Raw genomic sequence first — 25,921 nt, forward strand, 5'->3', positions numbered from 1 at the left:
ATTCTTAACGAGTTCAAAGCCCGTAAACGCACACAACTCGTTGCTCCCAGTTTACAAGTAGTATTTTCAGAGTTTTCCACTTGTTATCCAGCCTGCCCAGAGAGAGAACATTGCATTGTGGGTTTTATAATTGACTTGAGTACAGATTTTGACAACGATTTTTACATGTCGCTTCCAAACTTATTATAACAACTAAATTAAATATTTCTTCACAAAAAATGTTGTTCTCACATATTAGCATTATTAAAACCCTTTATGCATATCTTTCATGACTTTTCTTACTCCACACAAATGCCCTGCCCACTTCACTCCTGCCCCAAAACGGTGACCAATCCAAGCAAGAGAAATTGGATAGAAAAGAGCAGACACTCTGAGCTATCCTTCAAAGACCAACCTACTACTACTACTACTGCTAATGAGCCAAAGAAACTGGAGGTAAATTCAGCACCTTCTATCTGAGTTTAGGTTATACTAGAGGTTTAGAAATAAGTGCACGCATTGCAGTGTCCAGCTGGTGTGTGTGTCACAGACAGCCAGGATGGAGGAGGAAGAGGGAGCCAGGATGGAGGACGAAGAGGGAGCCATTGCAGTTGTTGGCATTGGATGCAGCTTCCCTGGAGGTTTGACAGTTTATCTAATTTTGTGATGTAGCTAGTTCTCTTAAGAATTGTAATTCATTTCAGTATATCTTTTCACTCACTTTAAAGCAATTTGAGATGACCGGAAAGCAAAATAACTACTGTAGAGATGTATGAGTAAAGAAAGGTCTAGAATCACCAGGCAAATCACTGGTTATTGCTATATGCAGTCATGGAATGTTTTCACCTCGTATAGAACCATAAGAAGCTGCTCAATTCATGTTGATTAATTAAATCATTACAATGCCAGCAATGTAAAACCTCAGACTACAGAGGTTATTATACCGCGACAACTATTATGAAACATCTACTAACTTAGGTATGATGTAAATATCTGATCCAAATATGCTTTTAAAGCAAGGGCTTATTTACAGACAAGCTACATTTTGTTAAAAAATAAACAATTGGTAAGAAAAATAATACTTTGATGTAAAACTAATATGTTGATTACTTATTAATGTTGAAACAATTTAGATTCATTTTCCTATTCTGATTCAACCAATATTCAATTCCAGGTGAGGGGCTTGACAATTTCTGGAAGGTTCTTCTGGAAGGGAAGAACTGTGCAGTTCCAATCCCTGATGAGAGGTTCAACAGTACTTACTGGTATGATGCTGACAACAGAAAACCTGGGAAGTCTCACACTATCAAAGCTGCTCTCATAGATGGGTTAGTACGAAGATTCACTGACCATTTCTTTTTTTACCACTGCTACTGTTATTCAATTAAAGAATTTCAAGGGTTTGATTCCAAAACACAATATTTTTTTTACCTGAAATGAATGTCTGCTTTCTGTATTAATTATGGCTGTTCTCATACTTTTAAAACATTGACTTATTTTTTTTATTAAATTTTTTTGCTAAACTAGATATCTGATACACTTGTGTCATTACCAAAACGTGCTCTATCCAAAGCCATGTGTTTAAAGAGTTGGGGCATTGAAGTTTTAGCATTATTATGCATTGTCACTACAACATTCTATGGCAGCCATATTAGCACACAAATAAATATATGGGGAATATTTGATCGGGTTCAAGTCCGGGCTCTGGCTGGGCCACTCAAGTATATTCAGAGACTTGTCCCGGAGCAACTCCTGCATTGTCTTGGCTGTGTGCTTAGGGTCGTTGTCCTGTTAGAAGGTGAACCTTCGCCCCAGTCTGAGGTAGAGGTCGACCGATTAATCGGAATGGACGATTAATTAGGGCCGATTTCAAGTTTTCATAACAATCGGTAAACGCCATTTTTGGACACCGATTATGGCCGATTACATTGCACTCCATGAGGAGACTGGCAGGCTGACTACCTGTTATGTGAGTGCAGCAAGGAGCCAAGGTAAGGTGCTAGCTATTATTAAACTTATCTTATTAAAAACAATCAATCTTAACATAATCAATAGTTAACTACATATGGGTGATGATATTACTAGTTTATCTAGCTTGTCCTTTGTTGCATATAATTGCCTGTTAATTTATCATTGAAACACAGCCTACTTCGCCAAACGGGTGATTTAACAAGCACATTCGCGAAAAAAGCACTGTCGTTGCACCAATGTGTACCTAACCATAAACATCAATGCCTTTCTTAAAATCAATACACAAGTATATATTTTTAAACCTGCATATTTAGTTAATATTTCCTGCTAGAATGAATTTCTTTTAAACTCTATGGGCTATGTCCCACCCCTGGTACACCCTATCAACAACAGGTGAAATATCAAGAGCGCCAAATTTGAAAACAATTAAATGTCATAATTCAAATTTCTCAAACATACAACTATCTTACACCCTTTGAAAGATAAACATCTCCTTAATCTAACCACGTTGTCCGATTTCAAAAAGGCTTTACGGCAAAAGCATAAAGTTAGATTATGTTAGGAGAGTACATTGACAATAGCTGTGTGTAATGTTTTGTCGATTCAAAGACAGGCGTCACCAAAAGCAGAAAACCAGCTAAAATGATGCACTAACCTTTGACAATCTCCATCAGATGACACTCCTAGGACATTATGTTAGACAATGCATGCATTTTTTGTTCTATCAAGTTCATATTTATATCCAAAAACAGCGTTTTACTATGGCGTTGATGTTGAGGAAATCGTTTCCCTCCAATAACCGCCAGTCAAGCAGCACAACAAATTAAATAATTACTATTCGAAAACATTGGTAAAATATTATATTGTCATTCAAAGAATTATAGATTTACATCTCTTGAACGCAACCGGATTGCCAGATTTAAAAATAACCTTACTGGGAAATCACACTTTGCAATAATCTGAGCACTGCGCCCAGAAAAATACGCTTTGCGATACAGACTAACCGCCATGTTGGAGAGATCTAAAATCGAAAATACTATGTAAATAATCCATTACCTTTGATTCTCTTCATCAGATGTCACTTCCAGGAATCCCAGGTCCATAACAAATGTAGTTTTGTTCGAAAAAGCTCATAATTTATGTCCAAAAAGCCGGACTTGTCTTCATAAACGAGGGGGGAAAAAATATTTACGTTCGTTCAAACATGTCAAACGTTGTATAGCATAAATCATTAGTGTCTTTTTTAACCAGAACATGAATAATATTCAAGGCGGACGTTTGCATTCTCTTTTAAAACGTATTGGAACGAGAATACCCAACATGAACTCGCGCGCCAGAGTCTAATCGGCCACCACCGTTCCACGGCTCTTGTTCGGTCAGATCTCACAGTATAAGACTCAAACCACTTTCTAAAGACTGGTGACATCTAGTGGAAGCCATAGGAAGTGCTCAACAATTAATAAGCCCATGTGTGTTTCAATGGCATAGGCTTAAAGGTAATTCAACACGTCAGGTATCCACTTCCTGTCAGAATTTGTCTCAGGGTTTTGACTGCCATATGAGTTCTGTTATACTTACAGACACCATTCAAACAATTTTAGAAAATTCAGAGTGTTTTCTATCCAAACCTGAACAATAATATGCATATTCTAGCTTCTGAGTTGGTGTAGGAGGCAGTTAAAAATGGGCACATATTTTTTTCAAAATTCTCAATACTGCCCCCTAGCCCCAAGAGGTTTTAACTAGGGAAATTGTGTCACTTCTCTTGCATTCTGTGCAAGCAGAGTCAGGGTATATGCAGCAGTTTGGGACGCCTGGCTCGTTGCGAACTGTGAAGACCATTTCTTCCTAACAAAGACCGTAATTAATTTGCCAGAATTGTACATAATTATGACATAACATTGATGGTTGTGCAATGAAACAGCAATATTTAGACTTAGGGATGCCACCCGTTAGATAAAATATAGAACGGTTCCGTATTTCACTGAAAGAATAAACGTTTTGTTTTCAAAATGATAGTTTCCAGATTTGACCATATTAATGACCAAAGGCTCGTATTTCTGTGTGTTTGTTATATTATAATTAAGTCTATGATTTGATATTTGACAGAGCAGTCTGACTGAGCGGTGGTAGGCAGCAGCAGGCTCGTAAACATTAATTCAAACAGCACTTTCCTCCATTTACCAGCAGCACTTCGCTGTGCTTAAAGCATTGCGCTGTTTATGACTTCAAGCCTATCAACTCCCGAGATTAGGCTGGCAATACTAAAGTACCTATTAAAACATCCAATAGTCAAAGGTATATGAAATACAAATGACATAGAGAAAAATAGTCCTATAATAACTACATCCTAAAACTTCTTACCTGGGAATATTGAAGACTCGTGTTAAAAGGAACCACCAGCCTTCATATGTTCTCATGTTCTGAGCAAGGAACTAAAACGTTAGCTTTTTTTACATGGCACATATTGCACTTTTACTTTCTTCTCCAACACTGTTTTTACATTATTTTAACCAAATTGAACATCTTTCATTATTTATTTGAGACTAAATTGATTTATTGATGTATTGTATTAAGTTAAAATAAGTGTTCATTCAGTATTGTTGTAAATGTCATTATTACAAATATATATAAAAATCGTCCGATTAATCGGTATCGGTGTTGAAAAATCATAATCGGTCGACCTCTAGTCTGATGTCCTGAGCTCTCTGGAGCAGGTTTTCATCAAGGATCTCTTTATTTTGCTCTGTTCATCTTTCCCTCGATCCTGACTAGTCTCCCAGTCCCGGCCGCTGAAAAACATTCCCATTTCCTCCAGACGTGACACTTGGCATTCAGGCCAAAGAGTTCAGTCTTGGTTTCAGAGAATCTTGTTTCTCGTGGTCGAACCCTTTTGGCCCTGCAGTCTAAGGGAGGATGGAAACGAGACCCGTAACATATCTCATGCAAATCATAATAGTGAAAAGGAACAGTGAGAACTAATAACAACAGACAACCTAAATCCACAGTCAAACACTTAAGGTTTATTTCAAACACACGGTAATGGGGTGTGGGAAAAAGGGGCTGAGCTGGACCCAAGGAAAGAAATAATAAATATCCAAAAAGACCCCTAAGCTAGTCTCCGCCAACCCTGCCACTTGGAGCCAGCAACTCGTGTGGGTGGAATACACCCGCAACACCCTTCCCTGCTCGGCCACTGGTCTCTCGCCTTTTGAGTCTTCCTTGGGATATCAGCCCCCGCTCTTCCCTGAGCAAGAGGAAGAAGTCAGCATACCCTCAGCCCAGATGTTCGTCCTCAGCCCAGATGTTCAGCCGCTTTTGGTCACTTTTTTAATGGAAAACCGTGAAACACGCTGGTACGACCTGACAAGACAAGACGAACTGACAACAGACAAACAGAAGACTCAGGTAAAAATACACAGGCGAAAAATGGGAGACACCTGGTGAAGATGGAGACAAGCACAATAGAGGTGAAACAGATCAGGGTGTGACGTATTCAATGTCAGATTTTTTTTACCCATTTACAAATAGGTGCCCTTCTTTGCGAGCCATTGGAAAACCTCCCTGGTCTTTGTGTTTGAAATTCCCTGCTTGACTGAGGGACCTTACAATTATCTGTATGTGTGGGGTACAGAGATGAGGTAGTCAGTAAAAAATCATGTTAAACACTATTATTGCAGTCTATGCAACTTATTATGTGAATTAGGCACATTTTTACTCCTGAACCTATTTCGGCTTGCCGTGACAAAGTAGTTGAATACTTATTGACTCAAGACATTTCTAAACATAATTCCATTTTGATATTATGGGGTATTGTGTGTGTGTGTACCAGAGAAGGCTGATGGGAGGAGCTATAGGAGAACAGGCTCATTGTATTGGCTGGAATGGTATAAATGGAACAGAGTCAAACATGTGGTTTCCATATGTTTGATACAGTCCTCCTATAGCTCTTCCCTACAGCCTCCTCTGGTGTAGACCAGTGACACAAAATCTAAATTTAATTCATTTTAAATTCAGGATACATCACAACAAAATATGAAAAAACTCAAGAGTTGTGACTACTTGCTGAAGGCACTGTAAGACAAAACATGTTTTACAAGGGCTTGAGTGAAAGGTCTAACTAGTGTTTCCAAGTGGCCATGCACCTCTCCAACGTGTACACAGTTCCTAAGTCATTTCAATGCACTTTTATGACTCAAAGAGTCTTCAACTACCAGGTGATTTTTTTGTGCCGCTGAGGAACTAGAGTAAGTACACTTGAAGTTGTTTTGTTTGGAACACTGCCCTGCATCCCCGCCTTTACACGATTACTGTTCTTGTTTTACGCAATCCAAAAAAGGTCCATTATCAATCGCAATCTGGGTCAGGTGGTCATAATTTGAAAGCTTGTTCTATTGCCAACATGATTAGCTAAATTATAAAATATGATACTTGAAAATCTCTCAAACCCTCTCTCTGGTTCTGAGACAGAGGCACAAACTTTAGAGAGAAACTCTCCAGCCCAGCAGAGGCTACGATCCCCCGGTTTCACACCTCTTTTTCAACCATCTTACAGTGTTTTGCTTTCACAAGGTAATTCAGAGATGCAGATTGTAATTTTGATGCGAATAGAATGGAGTCATGAAGCTGTTCAGATGCCTGATCCGCTCAACTTTTCTTCACAATACAACAAACATAGGCTCATTCTGTTCAGGACAACCCAGGGTATAATGCCATGTCATCTTGTAACTTCATCAAACATAGTGATCATAAACGTTGACTCTGTATATTACAGTTTCATGATATGGAAATGCACATTTGGACTCACGGGTGTTTGACTTGCTTGCATGACAACGAGGAATTTATTATAGTCCTCAGTCTTTTTAAAAATACATTGGGTCCTCGTAGTTTACAGGATTTCCCTCGCTCAAGTTGCAAAAGTTGCCCAATTAGCGGAAGGGATGGGGGCACTTCTTGTCGAGTGTGATGCTAAACTTCAGAACGGCTGTCAGTCAAAACCCATAGAGACCTGTGAAGAGCAGAGCCAGAGCTCTGACGTCATGTCTAGCATGTTACTGTACAGTAAACTAACGTAGCAGACATAACGAAACGCCTGGAACTAGATCACCCACATTCTGCACTTAACGAGAATAAAACAAACTGTCGGGAGTTTCTCTTCTGCACTGTTCAACCAATCCAGTAAATGTGGAGGAGGAGTTAAGATGGAGTGTCACCATGTCAACTTCTGAAAGCGGAAGTCACATCACAGGCTCTCTCTTCCATTTCTCCTAAAACTGGAACGTCCTGTTATTAACGACCCAGCAGAGGCTACTGTACTGACACTGCGTTCCAATTTAGGCGATTACCAGCGTTCAAATCTGCCATTTTCAACCTGTATACGGGTATGAATGTAAACGGCTATAAAATCATTGAAAAATAATATTTGAAAATAGATGCAGTACAATAAATTGTTTATTTTATGTTCTTGTTTGTAAGCAATTCAGTAAAAAAACTGTGTGGTTTATAATAGGGTGAGGCATTTATACCTCATATTCTTCAAAAATCAAGAATTTAAATGAGCATCGAACAGATTATCAGATCCCAGATCGCAAATTGGTCTAAATGCATGCTGTCAATAACGGTCAGCCTACTACCTAGCTTCGCCCTTACAAAAAAAGAGGTTTTGAAACGGCAGTAAAAGTACAGTAACTGCAGTGGAATGTGGTATTTTGGATGCAGTAATTGCATAACTGCAGTTGTACTATAGTTATACTGAAGTAAAAATATATATATTTTGGACTCAGTATTTGCAGCATACTGACAGTTATACTGCTCTCTGATTCTACACATGATAACAAGATATATTTGATATTTCTCTCACAGAGGGCACTTTTCACTAGTCATCTTTCCGTACTCAACTAGTAATTTAGCTACAGTAGCAACAGCTGTAGACAGGAGTCAACCACAAATGCATGAATATTGATGACTGAAGGTGCATACCTCATCAATCCTTAGGCTGAGGAAAATCTAGAAATTCACAACTTGATTTTAATCTATCAACAACAAAAACAAATTGGTGCAAAATTGTCGTTGCTTTGCGATCACACAGATTTAAGAAAAGGTCATTTTCAGTCTGACTGTTAATCTTTGTTATGTTCTAAATCTCAGAGTATTACTACCTGATATAATGTAAACGTTATACATTACCCTCTCTCCCTCAGTGACATGAATAAGTATATTTCATATTCTCAGAACCCAACAGATATGTCCTCTGTTTACTGAAATACACAATACCTCAGGTTCACTCCTAGAGAAAAAGGTGCCATCTAGAACCTTAAACGGTTCTTCAGCTGTACCCATATGAGAACCCCTTGAACGATTATTTTGGGTTCCATGTAGAACCCTTTTCCACAAATGGTTTCATTTTATATGGAACCTAAAAGGGCCCTCCTATGGGGACAGTTGAAGATCCCTTTTGGAACCTTTTTTTCTAAGAGCGTGAGGTACAACATTGCTGACAGTTTTATTTCTTGGAGTTCCCCTTTGAATTATTTATCATTTTGCAGGTTTAATGAGTTTGATCACAAGTTCTTTGGCATCACTGAAACTGAAGTGGAACAAATGGACCCCCAGCAGAAACTCCTTCTTCAGTGTGCATACAGGGCTCTGGAGAATGCTGGGATGCCAATGGAGAAGGCCAGTGGGACCAAGACAGGAGTGTTTATAGGTAAAGTGGCTAATAATGTGTTATTTTAGGGTGTTTTCACAGCCAGTGTCCCATAAAAGGATCTTATGGTAGGGCTTGTTCAGAAGTGCGTTCACTGATTTTTCAATTTTGTCAAATTATCCTGGTTTCTCGCTAAAAAGACGGCAATGTGAATGCAAAGATGATTTGGACCACAGAAATGTTGGGCCCAAATAATTACGAAAACCATGCACAAATTACCCCCAACTACCCCAAACAGATACTCTAAGCAACCCCGAACGACCCCTGAATACCAGAAACTCTCTCTATTGCCACAAGATTTGTCTATCCTTCAACAAGTTATATCTAATTTTATAAAATAAAATGCCTTAATCAAATATATGCAATCGATTCTCCATCGTAGTGGCCCTTTGGTCTCCTTTTCTTTAAAATACAGCTTTTGGCAAAGAGGGCGGAAGTGCTGCCCCGCTACTCTGAACTAATAATACATCACGTTTTTGCCTAGTAGTAGTAACTGAAACATGGACACTTGCTGTAGGACTATAACTCACACATGTGGCCTAATATAATAGTATGTCTTGTAGTAGAATTATACATGAAATATGAATTTAGTCTCATATATGATTTCTTTCAGCATCTTGAGAGAATGGGAATGCACGGTTAGGGACTGTGCAAACATGCTGTCTTTGTCAGCAACATGAAAGCTGACAGTAGGCTATTTCAACCATATAAAATATGCATCAGAGACGAACTCAAAAATCCAATTCATGTTGGACCTTTTTTCACAGCTTTCCGTTTCCTTGAAACTGGTCAAACTGATGTTCTTTGGACATTTTGCAGGAAAAATCCACTGTTTTAGTGTTATTGCTATTTTCTCCCCGGTCCCTACAAGTCCTTGCTCTGAGAGCAGAAATGGAAGAGAGAACCTTTGCCCAATCAGAAATGGAAGAGAAAACTTTTGCCCAATCAGAAATGGAAGGGAAAACCTTTGCCGATGTCAAATAGATTAGACTTATTATTGATGCATTCATTCTATTTATTTATGACATTCTTCTGGTAATCCTACTAGGGCAACAAGTCGGCCTAATGACAGAAGAGAAGCTGCAAGTTGGCTAACAAACAGCCTATAAAATGTCTGAAGTTGTAGGCAGAACATTTTCTAAAATAGGGGTGGAAGTAGCCTGAGTAGACAGAGATGACCCCCGGGACTGTAACAGCAATGGAAGCATGAATCAATTCAGTCTACACTATGCCTAATGACAATCGTCAAATGTCATAACCCTTTTGGTGTTTTAAGATGAATGGCCGGTGCACAATGCACTGTTTAGAAACTGTATTAAACATGTGCAGGGAGCCTACTTTTTTAAGTGATTTGTTTAACAATCAGATAAAAACATCATGCCTGGTTGTTTTAATATCACATTAAAAGGTAATAGACAAAAATGTTTACAGATAAACTTAAATGACATGTCTTTAGTATTATTATAAGAAAATGGTGTGCAGTCATAGGAGGTCCTGCACCCCCTTTCGTTCCGCTGTAACCTGGCTCCTGAATGTCCATGACTACAGCCCTGCACGGCGCGTTCTATAGTAGGGAGCTAGGTTTTTTATTTGCTACAGCATAACTTTTAGCCAGCGTGAGCACAAGCCGGTTTATGAAGTGTTCTTGGGCATAAACTATTTGTTGAAATTTAGAAAATGGAATCGACAGAGCATAATTTATATGCTGAGCAGCTTAAATCTCTTAAAGATGCACTATGCTGATATCGCTCCGCCATTTCCTGGTTGCTAAAATTCGAATAGTTCGCCTAATTTAAGTTTATGTGACAAGTGTAGTGTAGAGAATCATTGTACAATCTAACCCGCTGTGACATATCTTTTCAATAACCAAAAATATTATATTTTCAGCTGTTTTGAAGCTGGTGTATAAAACCAAAAAGTAAAAGATGCAAAAACAAAACTTCATAACAGGAAGCATAGAAATAGCACACATTGAACAGATCTACCGTTTCTTAGACTTGCTTTCAATTAGAATGACAGATCTTTAACTCACATTACTATGTGAATTTGATGGTCCCAAAAAAGTGACATATTGCTGCTTTAAAGTGGTTTAGATGGTACAATGATTATCTACCCTATACTTGCTGGCTTTGTCAAAAACTGAAATGAGGCGAATTAGAATGTTAGCAACCAGGAAACCGGCAGAGCGATTTCCGCATAGTGCATCTTTAAGAGGAGCAGCACTGCTTTCACCAAGGTTTTATTGAAATTATTAGGAGCATCTGACACTCTGCAAATGTTAGGTGTCTAGTAAAGCAGGGGGTAAGGCTCTGGCAACGGAAATAGGTAAAGGGAACGTTTGACTGTTCCTAGGGAAAAGGGGGTGCAGCTCAATACTAGGAAGGTGTTCTTAATGTGTTGTACACTCTGCACTGGGGGACAGGGTGTTCCAACCTTCCTAATAGTGAGTCCCCTCCCAGTAATTATTGAACAGGTCCCTAAGACACTGCTTTGTTATTGTGACGACACATGGGTAATGATACTTGATTGGGATTGGATACAGACCACACAGGTAATAATTAGTGGGAGTTTATGACCAGAGCATCATGCCAACATACAATATGTTAGATGACGTACACCTCCAAGATGTTTATGATCACTACCACGCCACGTCAGAAACAACCTAAAAAAAGATACCTCAAAATATCACAAACAACCTAGATACTAAATATAAAAACTGGTTTTATATTGCATATACAACAGAAGAATAACACTAACATTACAGTGCCCTTATTACTGTGTAATTGTTCCTGTTAGTACAGTGCAGCAACTATTATCATTACTCATTGTTAATACTGTATTCACAGCATTTACCCTAGCCCTTACCCTAATCGTAAGTATACCGTATGTAGTGTACAGTGTAGCAATTAGTAATTACAATACTTGTTACACTGTACTTACAGGAATAATGACATAGTTATAAAGACATTGTAACGTAAGCGAATTGGCAATTTATTATTTAATAATTTCGGTATTATTGTCCATTTAATTTTGACTGCATTGGTCCTCCATTGAAAGAAAGCCCACACACAATAAAATGTCAAATGTGTATTATTTTCAATAATGTGTGCCTATTTTCATTCAAGGTCTTATGAACAGAGATTATGAACAATCTGCTGCATTTATGAACCCAAATGTAATCAACCACTGCACCGGCACCGGACTTTCTATGAGTATAGCAGCCAACAGAGTCTCATACGTCTTCAACTTCACTGGACCCTCACTCTCCATTGACTGTGCCTGCTCTTCATCCCTTGTTGCTCTTCATTTAGCTTGTCAAGCCATAAGACAAGGTGTGTAATGTATCACATTTACCTACGTTTTACAACGCATGCAACATTCTGTCAAAATGTAACCTTACACACTGACTGAATTCACTACAACAATTCACTACGATTTATTTTACAAAGCCCTTTTTACGCAGCTCTGTCAAAGTGCCTTGAAGAGCAAAGCAGAAGCAAAAGCAATGGTGGCTCTCATCACAAAATATAATCTGACAGATTTGTATACTGTATGCTTTCGGTTCTCAGGTGACTGCGAGATGGCTCTTTGTGGTGGCGTCAATTGTATCATACAGCCACAAGTTTTTGTCGCTCTCAGCAAAGCAAAGATGATTTCACCTGAAGGCACCAGCAAACCTTTCTCCAGCAGAGCAGATGGCTATGGCAGAGGAGAAGGCTGTGGGATTATTCTTCTGAAGCCACTAAAAAAAGTAAATTATTTTCTGTTTCATTGTCACAAAATTGCTCTTTTTTTTTTTTTTACCTTAGACCACACACTGATTTATATTTTACACAGGCTCTCAAGGAGAATGACCATGTATGGGGCATCATAAGCAACACTGATTTATATTTTATACAGGCTCTCAAGGAGAATGACCATGTGTGGGGCATCATAAGCAACACTGCTGTAAACCAAGACGGCCACACAGTCACTCCAATCACCAAGCCATCCATGGTCCAGCAAGAGGAGCTGCTGCGCGGAATCTATTCAGAGTCTGACCTGTTATCGGTCCAGTACATAGAGGCTCATGGGACTGGAACTCCAGTGGGGGATCCCATAGAAGCAGGCAGCATCTCCAAAGTCATTGCCAAAGCCAGACCTCCAGGTTCAGAGATACTCCGCATCGGCTCTGTGAAAGGCAACATTGGACACACTGAATCTGCAGCTGGAGTGGCAGGGCTAATCAAGGTACTCCTAATGATGAAACATGAAACCATTGTCCCTTCACTGTTCTACTCTGAGGACAGTGCCAGTATAGATGCTAAAGCTTTAAATGTAAAGATCCCTACTAAAGCAGAAAAGTGGAGAGATTCTATTGCAAGGGTTGCAGGAATAAACAATTTTGGTTTTGGAGGAACAAATGCACATGCTATTGTCAAACAACACAAGCAGTCAAATGTTCCTCAAAAAAGTGGTAGGAAATCACACAATTGTTTTGTCCTCTCTGCCAGTTCTGAAAAGTCGATGAGTATGATGATGGAGGACACAATTCAACAGATAGACACAGACAACAAAGGTGATCTAGAAGCTCTTGCATACACATCTGCTTGTAGAAGAAGCCACTTGAAACATCGATATCGGAAAGCATTCAGAACTCTCTCTCTGGCTGATCTAAAAGACCAACTCAAGTCTGCCATGAACAAGGTAACAACACCATCTTACTCAGATCCCAGGCTAGTATTTGTCTTCTGTGGGAACGGTGTAACCTATCAAGGCATGTGCCAGCAGCTCCTGAAACATGAGCCTGTGTTCAGAGAGAAGATCAGCCAAATTGAGATGCTTTTCCAAAAGTTCAATAACATGAGTATCATAGAGAGACTTGAGAGTGATTCAGAGAGTAAGGATCTTTCAAAACCAGATGTTGTCCAGCCCCTACTCTTTGCCATTCAGGTTGGCATAGCCAGTCTCTTCAAGCACTGGGGCATCAAACCTGATGCCATTCTTGGCCACTCTGTAGGAGAGGTTGCTGCTGCCCACTGCTCTGGGCTGTTGTCCCTTGAGGATGCAGTGAAGGTGATCTACTTCCGCAGTACTCTGCAGAATAAGGTCACAGGAGGGAAAATGCTTGTGGTCAGTAACATGGTCGTATCAGAGGTCTTGAACCTCCTTCCCTCCTACTCAGATAAGATTTCCTTGGCTGCCTTCAACAGCCCACAGTCCTGCACCCTCTCAGGTGATGCAGAGGCTATTGACAGTCTCCATCAAAAGCTGAGCAGCTCCGTCAAGAAGAAGAATCTGTTCCTCCGTGTTCTGGATGTCCCTGCTGCGTACCACAGCCAGATGATGGATCCCATCCTGTCTCAACTAGAGGACAGTATTGGCTCTTTACAAGTCAATGATGTTGAGACAGAATTGTTCTCCACAGTGACAGGAAAGGAGGTAGAGCAGCCAGACTTCAGCACAGGCGAATACTGGGCCAGGAACATTCGAGATCCAGTTTCATTTGAACAGGCAGTGAGATCTGCATCAAAAGTGAAAAAGAATGTGGTCTTTGTGGAGATTGGCCCAAGAAGGGCACTACAAAGAAACATCCAGGAGACGCTGGGAAATGACACCATAGTTCTGTCCTCAGTGCAGCCAGATAAAGATCATGAGACAATGCTGAATACTGTGTCCAAACTGTTTGAGTTGGGGGTTCAGGTAGACTGGGATCAGTTCTACAGAGGCCGTGAGGCTTCACCAACAACTTTCCCAAGGTATCAGTTTGATTCTACTCAGAGAGATGTTATCATTGCTGCATCAAAGGTACATCATAAATCAGGTAATCATCCTGTGCTAACTCCTACAGCTAGCGATAGCAATACCTTCAGTTGTGATCTGTCTTCTGATTCAGTATCCTACCTGCATGAGCATAAACACAACGGTGTTGCCATAATCCCTGGTGCCTTCTATACTGAGTTGGGTTTGGCTGCCTTCATGGCCAGTGCCAAACCAAAAGTTCCACTCAACACACTGCAAGTCAGTGTCAGTTTTCAGAGTCCCTATGTTTTCACACAGAATGCACCAGAGATTAAAGTGCAACTTGAACCAGCAGTGGATGAGACCCATTTTAAGATATATTCTCCCTCCACAAACCATGCTTCAGGCACAATAACGTGCAAGCGAGGACAGCTAGCTGAAGAGCAGAACATTTCGCTAAGCTCTATCTACAAAAGATGCAATTCAGTGTTGAGTTCTGAAAAGTTCTACACTAAAATTGCTCTGGGTGGGTTTCAGTATGGCACTGTTTTCCAGAACAAGGGGGATGTACACTATGGTGAAGAGTTTAAGGAGGCTTTTTCAGTTGTCACAGTTCCAGAAGAATTGCTGTCTCAGTTGCATGAATACTGCATTCACCCTGTAGTGTTAGACTTCCTGATGCAACTTGCTCCTGTTACAGTAGCATATAGATCCTCTTCAAGGCCCGGGTTTCCTGTCAAAATAGGCAGCTTGACAGTGTTTGAACCCCTGCAAGAGGAAATGATTGTGTATCTGAAAGCAATTGATGAAGGCTTTGATCACTTTGAACTATGTGGTTGCATTACAGACAAAGTGGGAAGAGTTTTGGTTGAGCTTAAGCATGTGATGATCACGTATCTTGGGAGCCGCTCTCATGTTGTGGAAGAATACTTCTTCCACAATGACTTCAATGTTGTCTGTGAGGATATCAATTCCTCTAATGCCAGTGAGGCACCAAAGGCCTTGGTCTTTTCTGACCAGGTAGGCCTTCCAAAAGCCATGCAACCACACTTAAGTTCACAGTCTAGATACATCTCCTTCACACAATCTAAGGAGGTCTTGAGCCATGGATTTCCTACACTCCTGGCAAACCTTAATATCACAGATCTCAACAAACACTTCCAGGAGGTCTTATTTGTGTGGAGTCAGGAAGATGTTACTTCACTGAAAACTGAGTATGTTCTGGAGAATATGGTAAGCTGCTGTGAGATGTTCAGGAAAATTGTCCTGGCACTGAGGGCCATGCAATTTGCAAATTCCATCAGAGTAATAACCTACCGGTCAGCAGAGAACACAGTGGACCAAATCAGCGCAGGCTTTGTCCTATCAGGCATGACTAGATCGTGTGCTGCAGAAATGGAAAACCTTTCCTTCCAGCTGATTGACATCAACTCTGTCTCTACAGAGGACATGAGAGCTCTGTCTCAGGTCTTAAAGTCATACCCTTGCAAAAGATACCCAGAGTTGGTTGTGAAAGGTGGGCTGATTTGGAAACCTGATATTGTACATACTCCCATTGGAAGCATTGAGAGCACTGAGGGAAGGATTTTCTCTTCAATGTCTGAGCCATGCATCTTTCAGACAAATGACCCCTGCAGAATAACTAGCTTGTCTGCTATTCCCTGTGATGTTGATGATACAAACATCCATGAGCAATCAGTCAAGATTCAGCTCAGTAAGATATGTGTTCATTCCTCAGACTACTATCCTGTCAGTGTCTCTGATCTGAACTATGGTCAGACAATATACTGGAAGAATCACACATCTCAGAAGCACCAGCTTCTGGCTCTTGACTTCAGTGGTACTGTCACAGCTGTAGGGAAAGATGTGAACACACTGAAAGTGGGAGACCATATAGTATCATGTTATCCCATTGCTGCATCTTCTAAGATTGTGATTCCTGAAGCAGCATGCTACAAGACAAAGAGGCTCACATTTCTGAAGGAGGCTCCTTGTGTGTCCTACTTTGTTCTGGCATGGGAAATACTGCACAGACTGTTACCTAGAGTCAAACATAGAAGGTTGAGCATCATCTCCTCTGTTCCTGACTCTAGTCTGCTGAAGGTCCTAATCCAAACAGCAAACAAATCAGGATGGAATGCCATTGTAGGGACACCGTGCAATGGGATGTTTGTTGATGCAATTCTCCTCCTTCCACCATTTGATAAATCTCTGTTGGCAGAAGCCAGCAATTGTCCTGATGTCAGACATGTTGTCATTGTCTGTGAATCCCAGTCCCAATGCTTGCTTGAACAGAGTGTTTTCCAGAATGTTAAGGATAGTGTTCACATACAGACTCTTCAGATGTCCAGCATCTTACAAAAGGGATCACTCATTGCCAAGAGGCCACACATTTATCGTTGGCTCAAATCCATGCATTTGGACAGGATATCATTTTCTCTAGAGACCTCTACATTTCAGAAAATGTCATCCGGTAGCATTGACTTCCTGTCTGTTGAGGAATCTGAGTCGTACTTCAGCTCAAAGACCCTGTCTGGTGTGGTACTGAGTAAAGATGATTCCAAAGGCACACTGTCCAACATTCAGTTGCTGCCTAAACCAACCTCTCTTTTCCAGAAGAAGTCTGTGTACATTGTCACAGGTGGTCTCTCTGGGCTGGGGTTTGAAACAGTGAAGTTCCTTTCCCAGAAAGGTGGAGAGTACATCGTCATACTCTCCAGAAGTAGCCCCACACCAGACATACAGGAGGAGATAGTTCTTCTGGAGAGACAATGGAGTGCCCAGATTGTATGGATGGGATGTGATGTCTCTGTTTCTGAGCATGTGCTCAGAGTGATTGGTCTCATTGGTCAGAAGTTTCCCTCTTGTCCAATCAAAGGGGTGTTTCACAGTGCAGTCGTCCTGCATGATGGGTTGATTGAAACCCTTGACAAATCCCACTTTGAGAAAGTCCTAAAGCCCAAGGTGAATGGAGCGCTGAATCTGCACCACGCCACAAAACACTGCAAGTTAGACTACTTTGTGTGCTACTCTTCCATCTCTTCTTTCCTTGGCAATGCCTCACAAACAAACTATGCAGCAGCAAATTCATTCCTGGACTACTTCTGTCACTATAGACGGAATATTGGACTATCTGGGCAATCCATCAACTGGGGAGCTTTGAACCTTGGTCTCCTGCTTAACAAGGATCATTTACACAGGTTTCTGGAGAGAAGGGGATTGATGGTGATGGATGTTACAGAGATTCATGAGAGTTTGGAACAATGCCTCTTGCTAAACAAACCCCAACAGGTTGTATGTAGGTTTCACGTCAAGAACATGATGAGCAATGTCCTCTCTCAAAATGTGTCATTGACCATGCGTATGACTGCATTAGTGGATGAGGCAGTGCAAAAACTCAAATTCCAAAAGTCACAGTCTGAACATACTTCTGTGCCATCCTCCCCAAGTGAATACATCAGGTCTGTACTCAGTCAAACAATTGGTGTTGACAAGAATGAGTTAGATTACGATTCTCCTCTCTCTGCCTTAGGCATTGACTCAATGCTAGCCATGACCCTGCAGAACCTCATCTTTCAGGATAGGGGTGTGAATGTGCCTCTGGTTACATTGCTGGACCCCAATGGGACACTGTCTACATTGGTATCAATGCTGATGGAGAGTACTGAGGGTGAATCTCAGAATGATGATCAGAAAGAGTAATGACAGATGACATGTTCACAAGACTATAGAGATTTTAATTTAACATTTATAGTTAGAGGTGGCCGGTAGAGACATATCCTGAACCTAGAGAGTATGCCTTCCAAGTCTGGGTGTATTCCCACCTGTAGCAGTGACTGCCCAGGTATGTTTATAGTCAGTAATCCCACAGGTAAAGAAAGATGTTTTGGACCAAAGACTCCATACTATTTCTCCCTGATGTTTAGAAGATCCAAGCAACTATATTTGTGTAAATATATTTCTGTAATAATGATGTTTTTACACTTTTTAATATGTTTATCTGTTAGGATATTACTTTATTCTTATATTAATCTTAAAAACATGTACTAATCTGTAATGAATTTCTTCTGTAAAATTTTAAATAAAATGATTTCAAATGAACCAGTTTAAAGTCACTTTTAACTTTTAATTAATTTATGAGTTAACATTATTGTTCTTGGTTTTATTATGGGTTCAAGCAGCTAAGATGGGTGAAACCCTATTGTATTTCTTGCCGTTGATTATTATTTTCTTTCTTCTGACGATTTGGTAAAAAAATAGCAAATTCCCGTGAGATGGTCAGGCATTGGAGGTTGCAACCTTGCATGATGGTAGAAGGCCAAGGGTCACACCCTCTCATGCAATGCCAAGCCAATTGGCCACATGGTGGCGCTGTAACAACCAATTGTAAATGCAAAATTTGAAAGGTCACGCCCCCTCACCCCGCCCGTTTGAGCTAGAGTCCTGAAGTTTGGTACATAGGTCCCTCTCCTCACAAGGAACACATTTACCTCAAGGACCCATGAAGGATTTTCCGCCATTTTGAATTTTAACACAAAACACTACTCCTCTGGCACCAAATAACCGATCTGCACGAAATTTAATACATGGCATCTATGGACCAAGGTCTCTTAACGCATGTTTTTCCAGGCTAGCATCTCACACAACATGGATTCACGTGAGCGTGACCTGGCACATAAATGCATATAAATCAGACACGGTTATTTGCATTGAAACAAAACATTATACACATGATCCAAACACAAAATATGCACAATCAGATCCACCACAAGTTGGCGCTATAATAGGCACATATTTATCTCTCTTGATCTGTTTGACGCAGTCGTGGAATTTAGCACATATGCTCAGGGATGTGAGTCTAGCTAACCTGTAGAGTTTGGTTGTTTGGCCTTATGGGGCGTTTGGACAGGAAAACCATTCATGCAAGCTCATTGGCTAATATCGGACATACTGTTCGAGCTAGAGTCCTGGAAAATATTGCTTGAAGACTACGGATGCTATTTAAAAAATGTGTCCCGATCGCTCAAGTGTTTCTGGAGTAAGAAAGCAGTCAACATAAAAAAACAAATGTCCAAAATCCATCAAAAGCATATTGGGGGGGGGGTTTAGAATAGGTCTTAATGGACTCCCACTGGATTTGCCTGAGAACAGACAAACTATATGAAAAACCCACACCAACTTAGGATAGGGAGTACCATCGTCTATGAAGAAAAACTGCACTGGGGGGGATAACAACAGGTGAGGGCATGAAGTGATCCTAACTGACCAAAGACAGGGAATTTTTACTAGGATTAAATGTCAGGAATTGTGAAAAACTGAGTTTAAATGTATTTGGCTAAGGTGTATGTAAACTTCCGACTTCAACTGCATATATATACACTGCTCCAAAAAATAAAGGGAACACTAAAATAACACATCCTAGATCTGAATGAATGAAACAATCTTATTAAATACTTTTTTCTTTACATAGTTGAATGTGCTGACAACAAAATAACACAAAAATAATCAATGGAAATCCAATTTATCAACCCATGGAGGTCTGGATTTGGAGTCACACTCAAAATTAAAGTGGAAAACCACACTACAGGCTGATCCAACTTTGATGTAATGTCCTTAAAACAAGTCAAAATGAGGCTCAGTAGTGTGTGTGGCCTCCACGTGCCTGTATGACCTCCCTACAATGCCTGGGCATGCTCCTGATGAGGTGGCAGATGGTCTCCTGAGGGATCTCCTCCCAGACCTGGACTAAAGCATCCGCCAACTCCTGGACAGTCTGTGGTGCAACGTGGCGTTGGTGGATGGAGCGAGACATTATGTCCCAGATGTGCTCAATTGGGTTCAGGTCTGGGGAACGGGCGGGCCAGTCCATAGCATCAATGCCCTCCTCTTGCAGGAACTGCTGACACACTCCAGCCACATGAGGTCTAGCATTGTCTTGCATTAGGAGGAACCCAGGGCCAACTGCACCAGCATATGGTCTCACAAGGGGTCTGAGGATCTCATCTCGGTACCTAATGGCAGTCAGGCTACCTCTGGCGAGCACATGGAGGGCTGTGCGGCCCCCCAAAGAAATGTCACCCCACACCATGACTGACCCACCACCAAACCGGTCATGCTGGAGGATGTTGCAGGCAGCAGAACGTTCTCCACGGCGTCTCCAGACTCTGTCACATCTATCACATGTGCTCAGTGTGAACCTGCTTTCATCTGTGAAGAGCACAGGGCGCCAGTGGCGAATTTGCCAATCTTGGTGTTCTCTGGCAAATGCCAAACGTCCTGCACAGTGTTGGGCTGTTAGCACAACCCCCACCTGTGGACGTCGGGCCCTCATACCACCCTCATGGAGTCTGTTTCTGACCGTTTGAGCAGACACATGCACAGTTGTGGCCTGCTGGAGGTCATTTTGCAGGGCTCTGGCAGTGCTCCTCCTGCTCCTCCTTGCACAAAGGCGGTAGCGGTAGCGGTCCTGCTGCTGGGTTGTTGCCCTCCTACGGCCTCTTCCACGTCTCCTGATGTACTGGCCTGTCTCCTGGTAGCGCCTCCATGCTCTGGACACTACGCTGACAGACACAGCAAACCTTCTTGCCACAGCTCGCATTGATGTGCCATCCTGGATGAGCTGCACTACCTGAGCCACTTGTGTGGGTTGTAGACTCCGTCTCATGCTACCACTAGAGTGAAAGCACCGCCAGCATTAAAAAGTGACCAAAACATCAGCCAGGAAGCATAGGAACTGAGAAGTGGTCTGTGGTCACCACCTGCAGAACCACTCCTTTATTGGGGGTGTCTTGCTAATTGCCTATCATTTCCACTTGTTGTCTATTCCATTTGCACAACAGCATGTGAAATGTATTGTCAATCAGTGTTGCTTCCTAAGTGGACAGTTTGATTTCATAGAAGTGTGATTGACTTGGAGTTACATTGTGTTGTTTAAGTGTTCCCTTTATTTTTTTGAGCAGTATATATATATATATATATATATAGCTAAATATCATGCCTATGCATATAATACATCTGTTCACCTGTAATATCTACCACTCTCTGTTTCCAGTTCAGGGGCCACAGCACAGTAGATAGTGGTCTGAGCTCCCTGGACGGATGTCTTGGTGAAGGGACTGATCATCTTCATGATAGATGCCTGAGGTGTGTTCAGGTGCAGATCAGTCTGAACTATGCCAGGGTGGAGGGAGTACGCTGTCACAGCCGTACCGGAGAGAGGGGAAGAAATGAGGACATAAATACAACAAATGTCAGAGATTCCACTAATGGCAAGATAACCATATACAGTATAAGCCTCAGAAGTAGTGGACAAACACAAACCTTGTAGACTCTTGGCCAGGGAGCTGGTGAAGAGGATGTTAGCCAGCTTGCTCTGGCTGTACGCATTCTTCTTGTCATAGCCCTTCTCACTGTTGATGTCATCCAGGTTAATGGTACCCCAGAAATGAGCCAAAGAGGATACATTGATGGACCTTTTGATCAGGTCAATCAATAAGTGGGTCAACAGGAAGTGACCTAAGAGACGAGATAGGGGGCTTTGTAAGCTTTTGATTGGTAGATTTGAGGTTGATTCGTTGGACTTGATTTATACATTTGAACTGTGATTGTGCAAAGATCATGTTCTGGTAATGGTCTTGTTCAATTCAGTGGGTTAGTTAGTATCACTTGAGGTTAGTCAGTATCACTTGAGGTTAGTCAGTATCACTTGAGGTTAGTTAGTATCACTTGAGGTTAGTTAGTATCACTTGAGCTTAGTATCACTTGAGGTTAGTCAGTATCACTTGAGGTTAGTTAGTATCACTTGAGGTTAGTCAGCATCACTTGAGGTTAGTTAGCATCACTTGAGATTAGTTAGCATCACTTGAGGTTAGTTAGCATCACTTGAGGTTAGTTAGCATCACTTGAGGTTAGTTAGCACCACTTATGGTTAGTTAGCATCACTTGAGGTTAGTTAGTATCACTTGAGGTTAGTCAGCATCACTTGAGGTTAGTTAGCATCACTTGAGGTTAGTTAGCATCACTTGAGGTTAGTCAGCATCACTTGAGGTTAGTCAGCATCACTTGAGGTTAGTTAGCATCACTTGAGGTTAGTTAGCATCACTTGAGGTTAGTTAGCATCACTTGAGGTTAGTCAGCATCACTTGAGGTTAGTTAGCATCACTTGAGGTTAGTCAGTATCACTTGAGGTTAGTCAGCATCACTTGAGATTAATGACCTTTCACATAACTCTCCTCTACATCTCCTCCACAAAGCTTTAAAAAGTGTTGACTGAAACTAGATGGCCCTACAGTACGTGGAAAGCACTGTTAGGATTAAAACTCTAGGAAGAATGTTTGACAATGGAGAACATTATGTACAAGTCAGGACTTGCTTAAATGAAATGTTGTGTGGTCTGGAACTTTCCTGTTATCCCTTGGATGTGCGCCACATGCAATCATCCATGTGGTTAGTCAGTAGTGGGTAAGGCCAGAGTCTTCAATTAATTTAGTGTATTTCTGTCATCACGTAACCAAATCTCTAAGGGAAGCAATGAGCTTCATGTCCAGCTGTCCACGAGGATGTAAGCAGCTAAATAACCACTTCCTTATAGGAATGGTTACTAGTAGAGCCAATTGGAAGTTAAACATTTGTCAACTTTCAATAATATGTGGTATGTCTGTGCCCTTTTAGATTTTAGCATCATGTGAGGCCTGGCCAAAGAGGAACTTTGTTTCTCTTTCTTGTGCTAAGTAGGTTCACTTACCCATGTGGTTGACACCAATCTGCATTTCAAATCCATCACCTGTTTTCTCGTACAGACACACCATGAAGCCAGCATTGTTGATGAGGATATTGAGTTTTGTCTCTTCTACAGAAATAATATAAAATGTCAAAATGTGGACAGGAGTGCCAATTAATCAATTACTGTGTCAATGAAGTTGCGATACAATCAAGTCTGTGTTTGAGGTTTGATACTGTTCTTTGGGTGCTGAAATCTGTCGTTTTTGATAAAAACTTAATTTTATGTAAAGTCGGAGCCCAAATCCACCCACACTTGTCGCTGCTCAACTCCATCGTTAATTGTGGAATTGAGTTAGTCAGCAATACCTGACTACCTCTACAGACCTGGGCCTGGTTTCTTAAGGCCAAGTGCATCGTTAGAACCATTGGTACGAAGGCTTAAGATGCTTTAGCGAAACTGGGCCCTGTATGATACAGATTTAGATACATACATTATCTTCAGAAAGCATTTACGCCCCTTGACTTATTCCACATTTTGTTCTGTTGGCCAGGTGGGACGGTAGCATCCCACACCCCCTAGAGAGGTTAACCCTCGCAAAGCCCTGACAGCATCCCTAGCCGCGTCCTCAGAGCATGCGCAGACCAGCTGGCTGGTGTGTTTACGGACATATTCAATCAATCCCTATCCCAGGCTGCTGTCCCCACATGCTTCAAGATGGCCACCATTGTTCCTGTTCCCAAGAAAGCTAAGGTAACTGAACTAAATTACTATCGCCCCGTAGCACTCACTTCTGTCATCATGAAGTGCTTTGAGAGACTAGTGAAGGATCATATCACCTCCACCCTACCTGATACCCTAGACCAACTCCAATTTGCTTACCTCCCCAATAGGTCCACAGATGATGCATATCCAACCCACTTTAATGAATGGATTTAATAATGGTATCACTAGTCACTTTAAATAATGCCACTTTAATAATGTTTCCATGTCCTACATTACTCGTCTCATATGTACAGTTGAAGTCGGAAGTTTACATACACTTAGGTTAGAGTCATTAAAACTCGTTTTTCAACCACTCCACACATTTCTTGTTAACAAACTATAGTTTTGACAAGTCGGTTAGGACATCTACTTTGTGCATGACACAAGACATTTTTCCAACAATTGTTTACAGACAGATTATTTCACTTATAATTGACTGTAGCACAATTCCAGTGGGTCAGAAGTTTACATACACTAAGTTGACTGTGCCTTTAAACAGCTTGGGAAATCCAGAAAATGATGTCATGGCTTAAGAAGCTTCTGATAGGTTAATTGACATAATTTGAGTCAATTGGCGGTGTACCTGTGGATGTATTTCAATGCCTACCTTCAAACTCAGTGCATCTTTGCTTGACATCATGGGAAAATCAAAGGAAATCAGCAAAGACCTCAGAAAAAAATTGTAGACCTCCACAAGTCTGGTTCATCCTTGGGAGCGATTTCCAAACGCCTGAAGGTACCACGTTCATCTCTACAAACAATAGTACGCAAGTATAAACACCATGGGACCACGCAGCCGTCATACCGCTCAGGAAGGAGACGCAATTCTGTCTCATAGAAATGAACGTAATTTGGTGTAAAAAGTGCAAATCAATCCCAGAACAACAGCAAATGACCTTGTGAAGATGCTAGAGGAAACAGGTACAAAAGTATCTATATCCACAGTCAAATTAATCCTATATCGACATAACCTGAAAGGCATCTCAGCAAGCCACTGTTCCAAAACTGACATAAAAAAGCCAGACTACGGTTTGCAACTGCACATGCGGACAAAGATTGTACTTTTTGGAGAAATGTCCTCTGGTCTGATGAAAAAAAAATCAAACTGTTTGGCCATAATGACCATCGTTATGTTTGGAGGAGAAAGGGGGAGGCTTGCAAGCCAAATAACCCCATCCCAACCGTAAAGCACAGGGGTGGCAGCATCATGTTGTGGGGGGGCTTTGCTGCAGGAGGGACTGGTGCACCTAACAAAATAGATGGCATCAAGAGGTAGGAAAATTATGTGGATATATTGAAGCAACATCTCAAGACATCAGTCAGGAAGTTAAGGCTTGGTTGCAACTGGGTCTTCCAAATGGACAATGACCCCAAGCTACTTCCAAAGCTGTGGCAAAATGGCTTAAGGACAACAAAGTCAAGGTATTGGAGAGGCCAACACTGAAAAATGGTGGCCACTGAAAAAGAGTGTGCGAGCAAGGAGGCCTACAAACCTGACTCAGTTACACGAGCTGTGTCAGGAGGAATGGGCCAAAATTCAACCAGTTTATTGTGGGAAGCTTGTGGAAGGCTACCCGAAATGTTTGACCCAAGTTTAACAATTTAAAGGCAATGCTACCAAGTACTAATTGAGTGTATGTAAACTTCTGACCCACTGGAATTGTGATGAATGAAATAAAAGCTGAAATAAATCATTCTCTGTAAAATTATTCTGACATTTCACATTCTTAAAATAAAGTGGTGATCCTAACTGACCTAAGACAGGGAATTTTTACTAGGATTAAATGTCAGGAATTGTGAAAAACTGAGTTTAAATGTATTTGACTAGGGTGTATGTAAACTTCCGACTTCAACTGTATTTTATACCATCTATTGCATCTTGCCTATGCCGAATGGTCATCACGCGTCCAAATATTTAAATGTACATATTATTATTCCATCCCTTTACATTGCGTGTTTAAGGCAGTCGTTGTGAATTTGTTAGATATTACTGCACTGTCGGAACTGAAGCACAAGCATTTCGCCACACTCGCATTAACATCTGCTAACAATATGTATTT

The 25,921-nt window shown here is 41.1% G+C and overlaps 2 protein-coding genes across 2 annotated transcripts; one reads left to right on the forward strand and one right to left on the reverse strand.

Moving 5' to 3' along the window:
* The first annotated feature begins 376 nt into the window (after positions 1-376).
* LOC106597323 (highly reducing polyketide synthase cm3B-like) lies at positions 377-18,474 on the forward strand. Its single transcript, XM_045702791.1, has 6 exons — positions 377-620; positions 1,154-1,307; positions 8,496-8,656; positions 11,782-11,988; positions 12,226-12,407; positions 12,557-18,474. The coding sequence occupies exons 1-6, from the start codon at positions 539-541 to the stop codon at positions 18,077-18,079; spliced, it is 6,309 nt and encodes a 2,102-aa protein (XP_045558747.1). The 5' UTR covers positions 377-538; the 3' UTR covers positions 18,080-18,474.
* A 2,921-nt stretch (positions 18,475-21,395) lies between these two features.
* Positions 21,396-23,431, reverse strand: LOC106579697 (retinol dehydrogenase 12-like). The gene is made up of 4 exons (XM_045701945.1): positions 23,410-23,431; positions 23,121-23,234; positions 21,695-21,892; positions 21,396-21,583 (listed from the first exon to the last, which is right to left on the reverse strand). Exons 1-4 carry the CDS (start codon positions 23,429-23,431, stop codon positions 21,396-21,398), a joined length of 522 nt encoding a protein of 173 aa, XP_045557901.1.
* Positions 23,432-25,921: the final 2,490 nt, after the last annotated feature.

Source organism: Salmo salar, chromosome ssa19, assembly GCF_905237065.1.
Source record: "Salmo salar chromosome ssa19, Ssal_v3.1, whole genome shotgun sequence".
NCBI lineage: Eukaryota > Metazoa > Chordata > Actinopteri > Salmoniformes > Salmonidae > Salmo > Salmo salar.

Coding starts and splice junctions, on each gene's coding strand:
- LOC106597323 (XM_045702791.1), top strand. CDS start 539: ATGGAGGAGGAAGAGGGAGCCAGGATGGAGGACGAAGAGGGAGCCATT. Junction 11,989..12,225: donor TTGTCAAGCCATAAGACAAG/GTGTGTAATGTA, acceptor TTCGGTTCTCAG/GTGACTGCGAGATGGCTCTT. Junction 12,408..12,556: donor TTCTGAAGCCACTAAAAAAA/GTAAATTATTTT, acceptor TATTTTATACAG/GCTCTCAAGGAGAATGACCA.
- LOC106579697 (XM_045701945.1), bottom strand. CDS start 23,431: ATGGAGTTGAGCAGCGACAAGT. Junction 23,235..23,409: donor GGAGTTGAGCAGCGACAAGT/GTGGGTGGATTT, acceptor CATTTTATATTA/TTTCTGTAGAAGAGACAAAA. Junction 21,893..23,120: donor GATTGGTGTCAACCACATGG/GTAAGTGAACCT, acceptor CTCGTCTCTTAG/GTCACTTCCTGTTGACCCAC.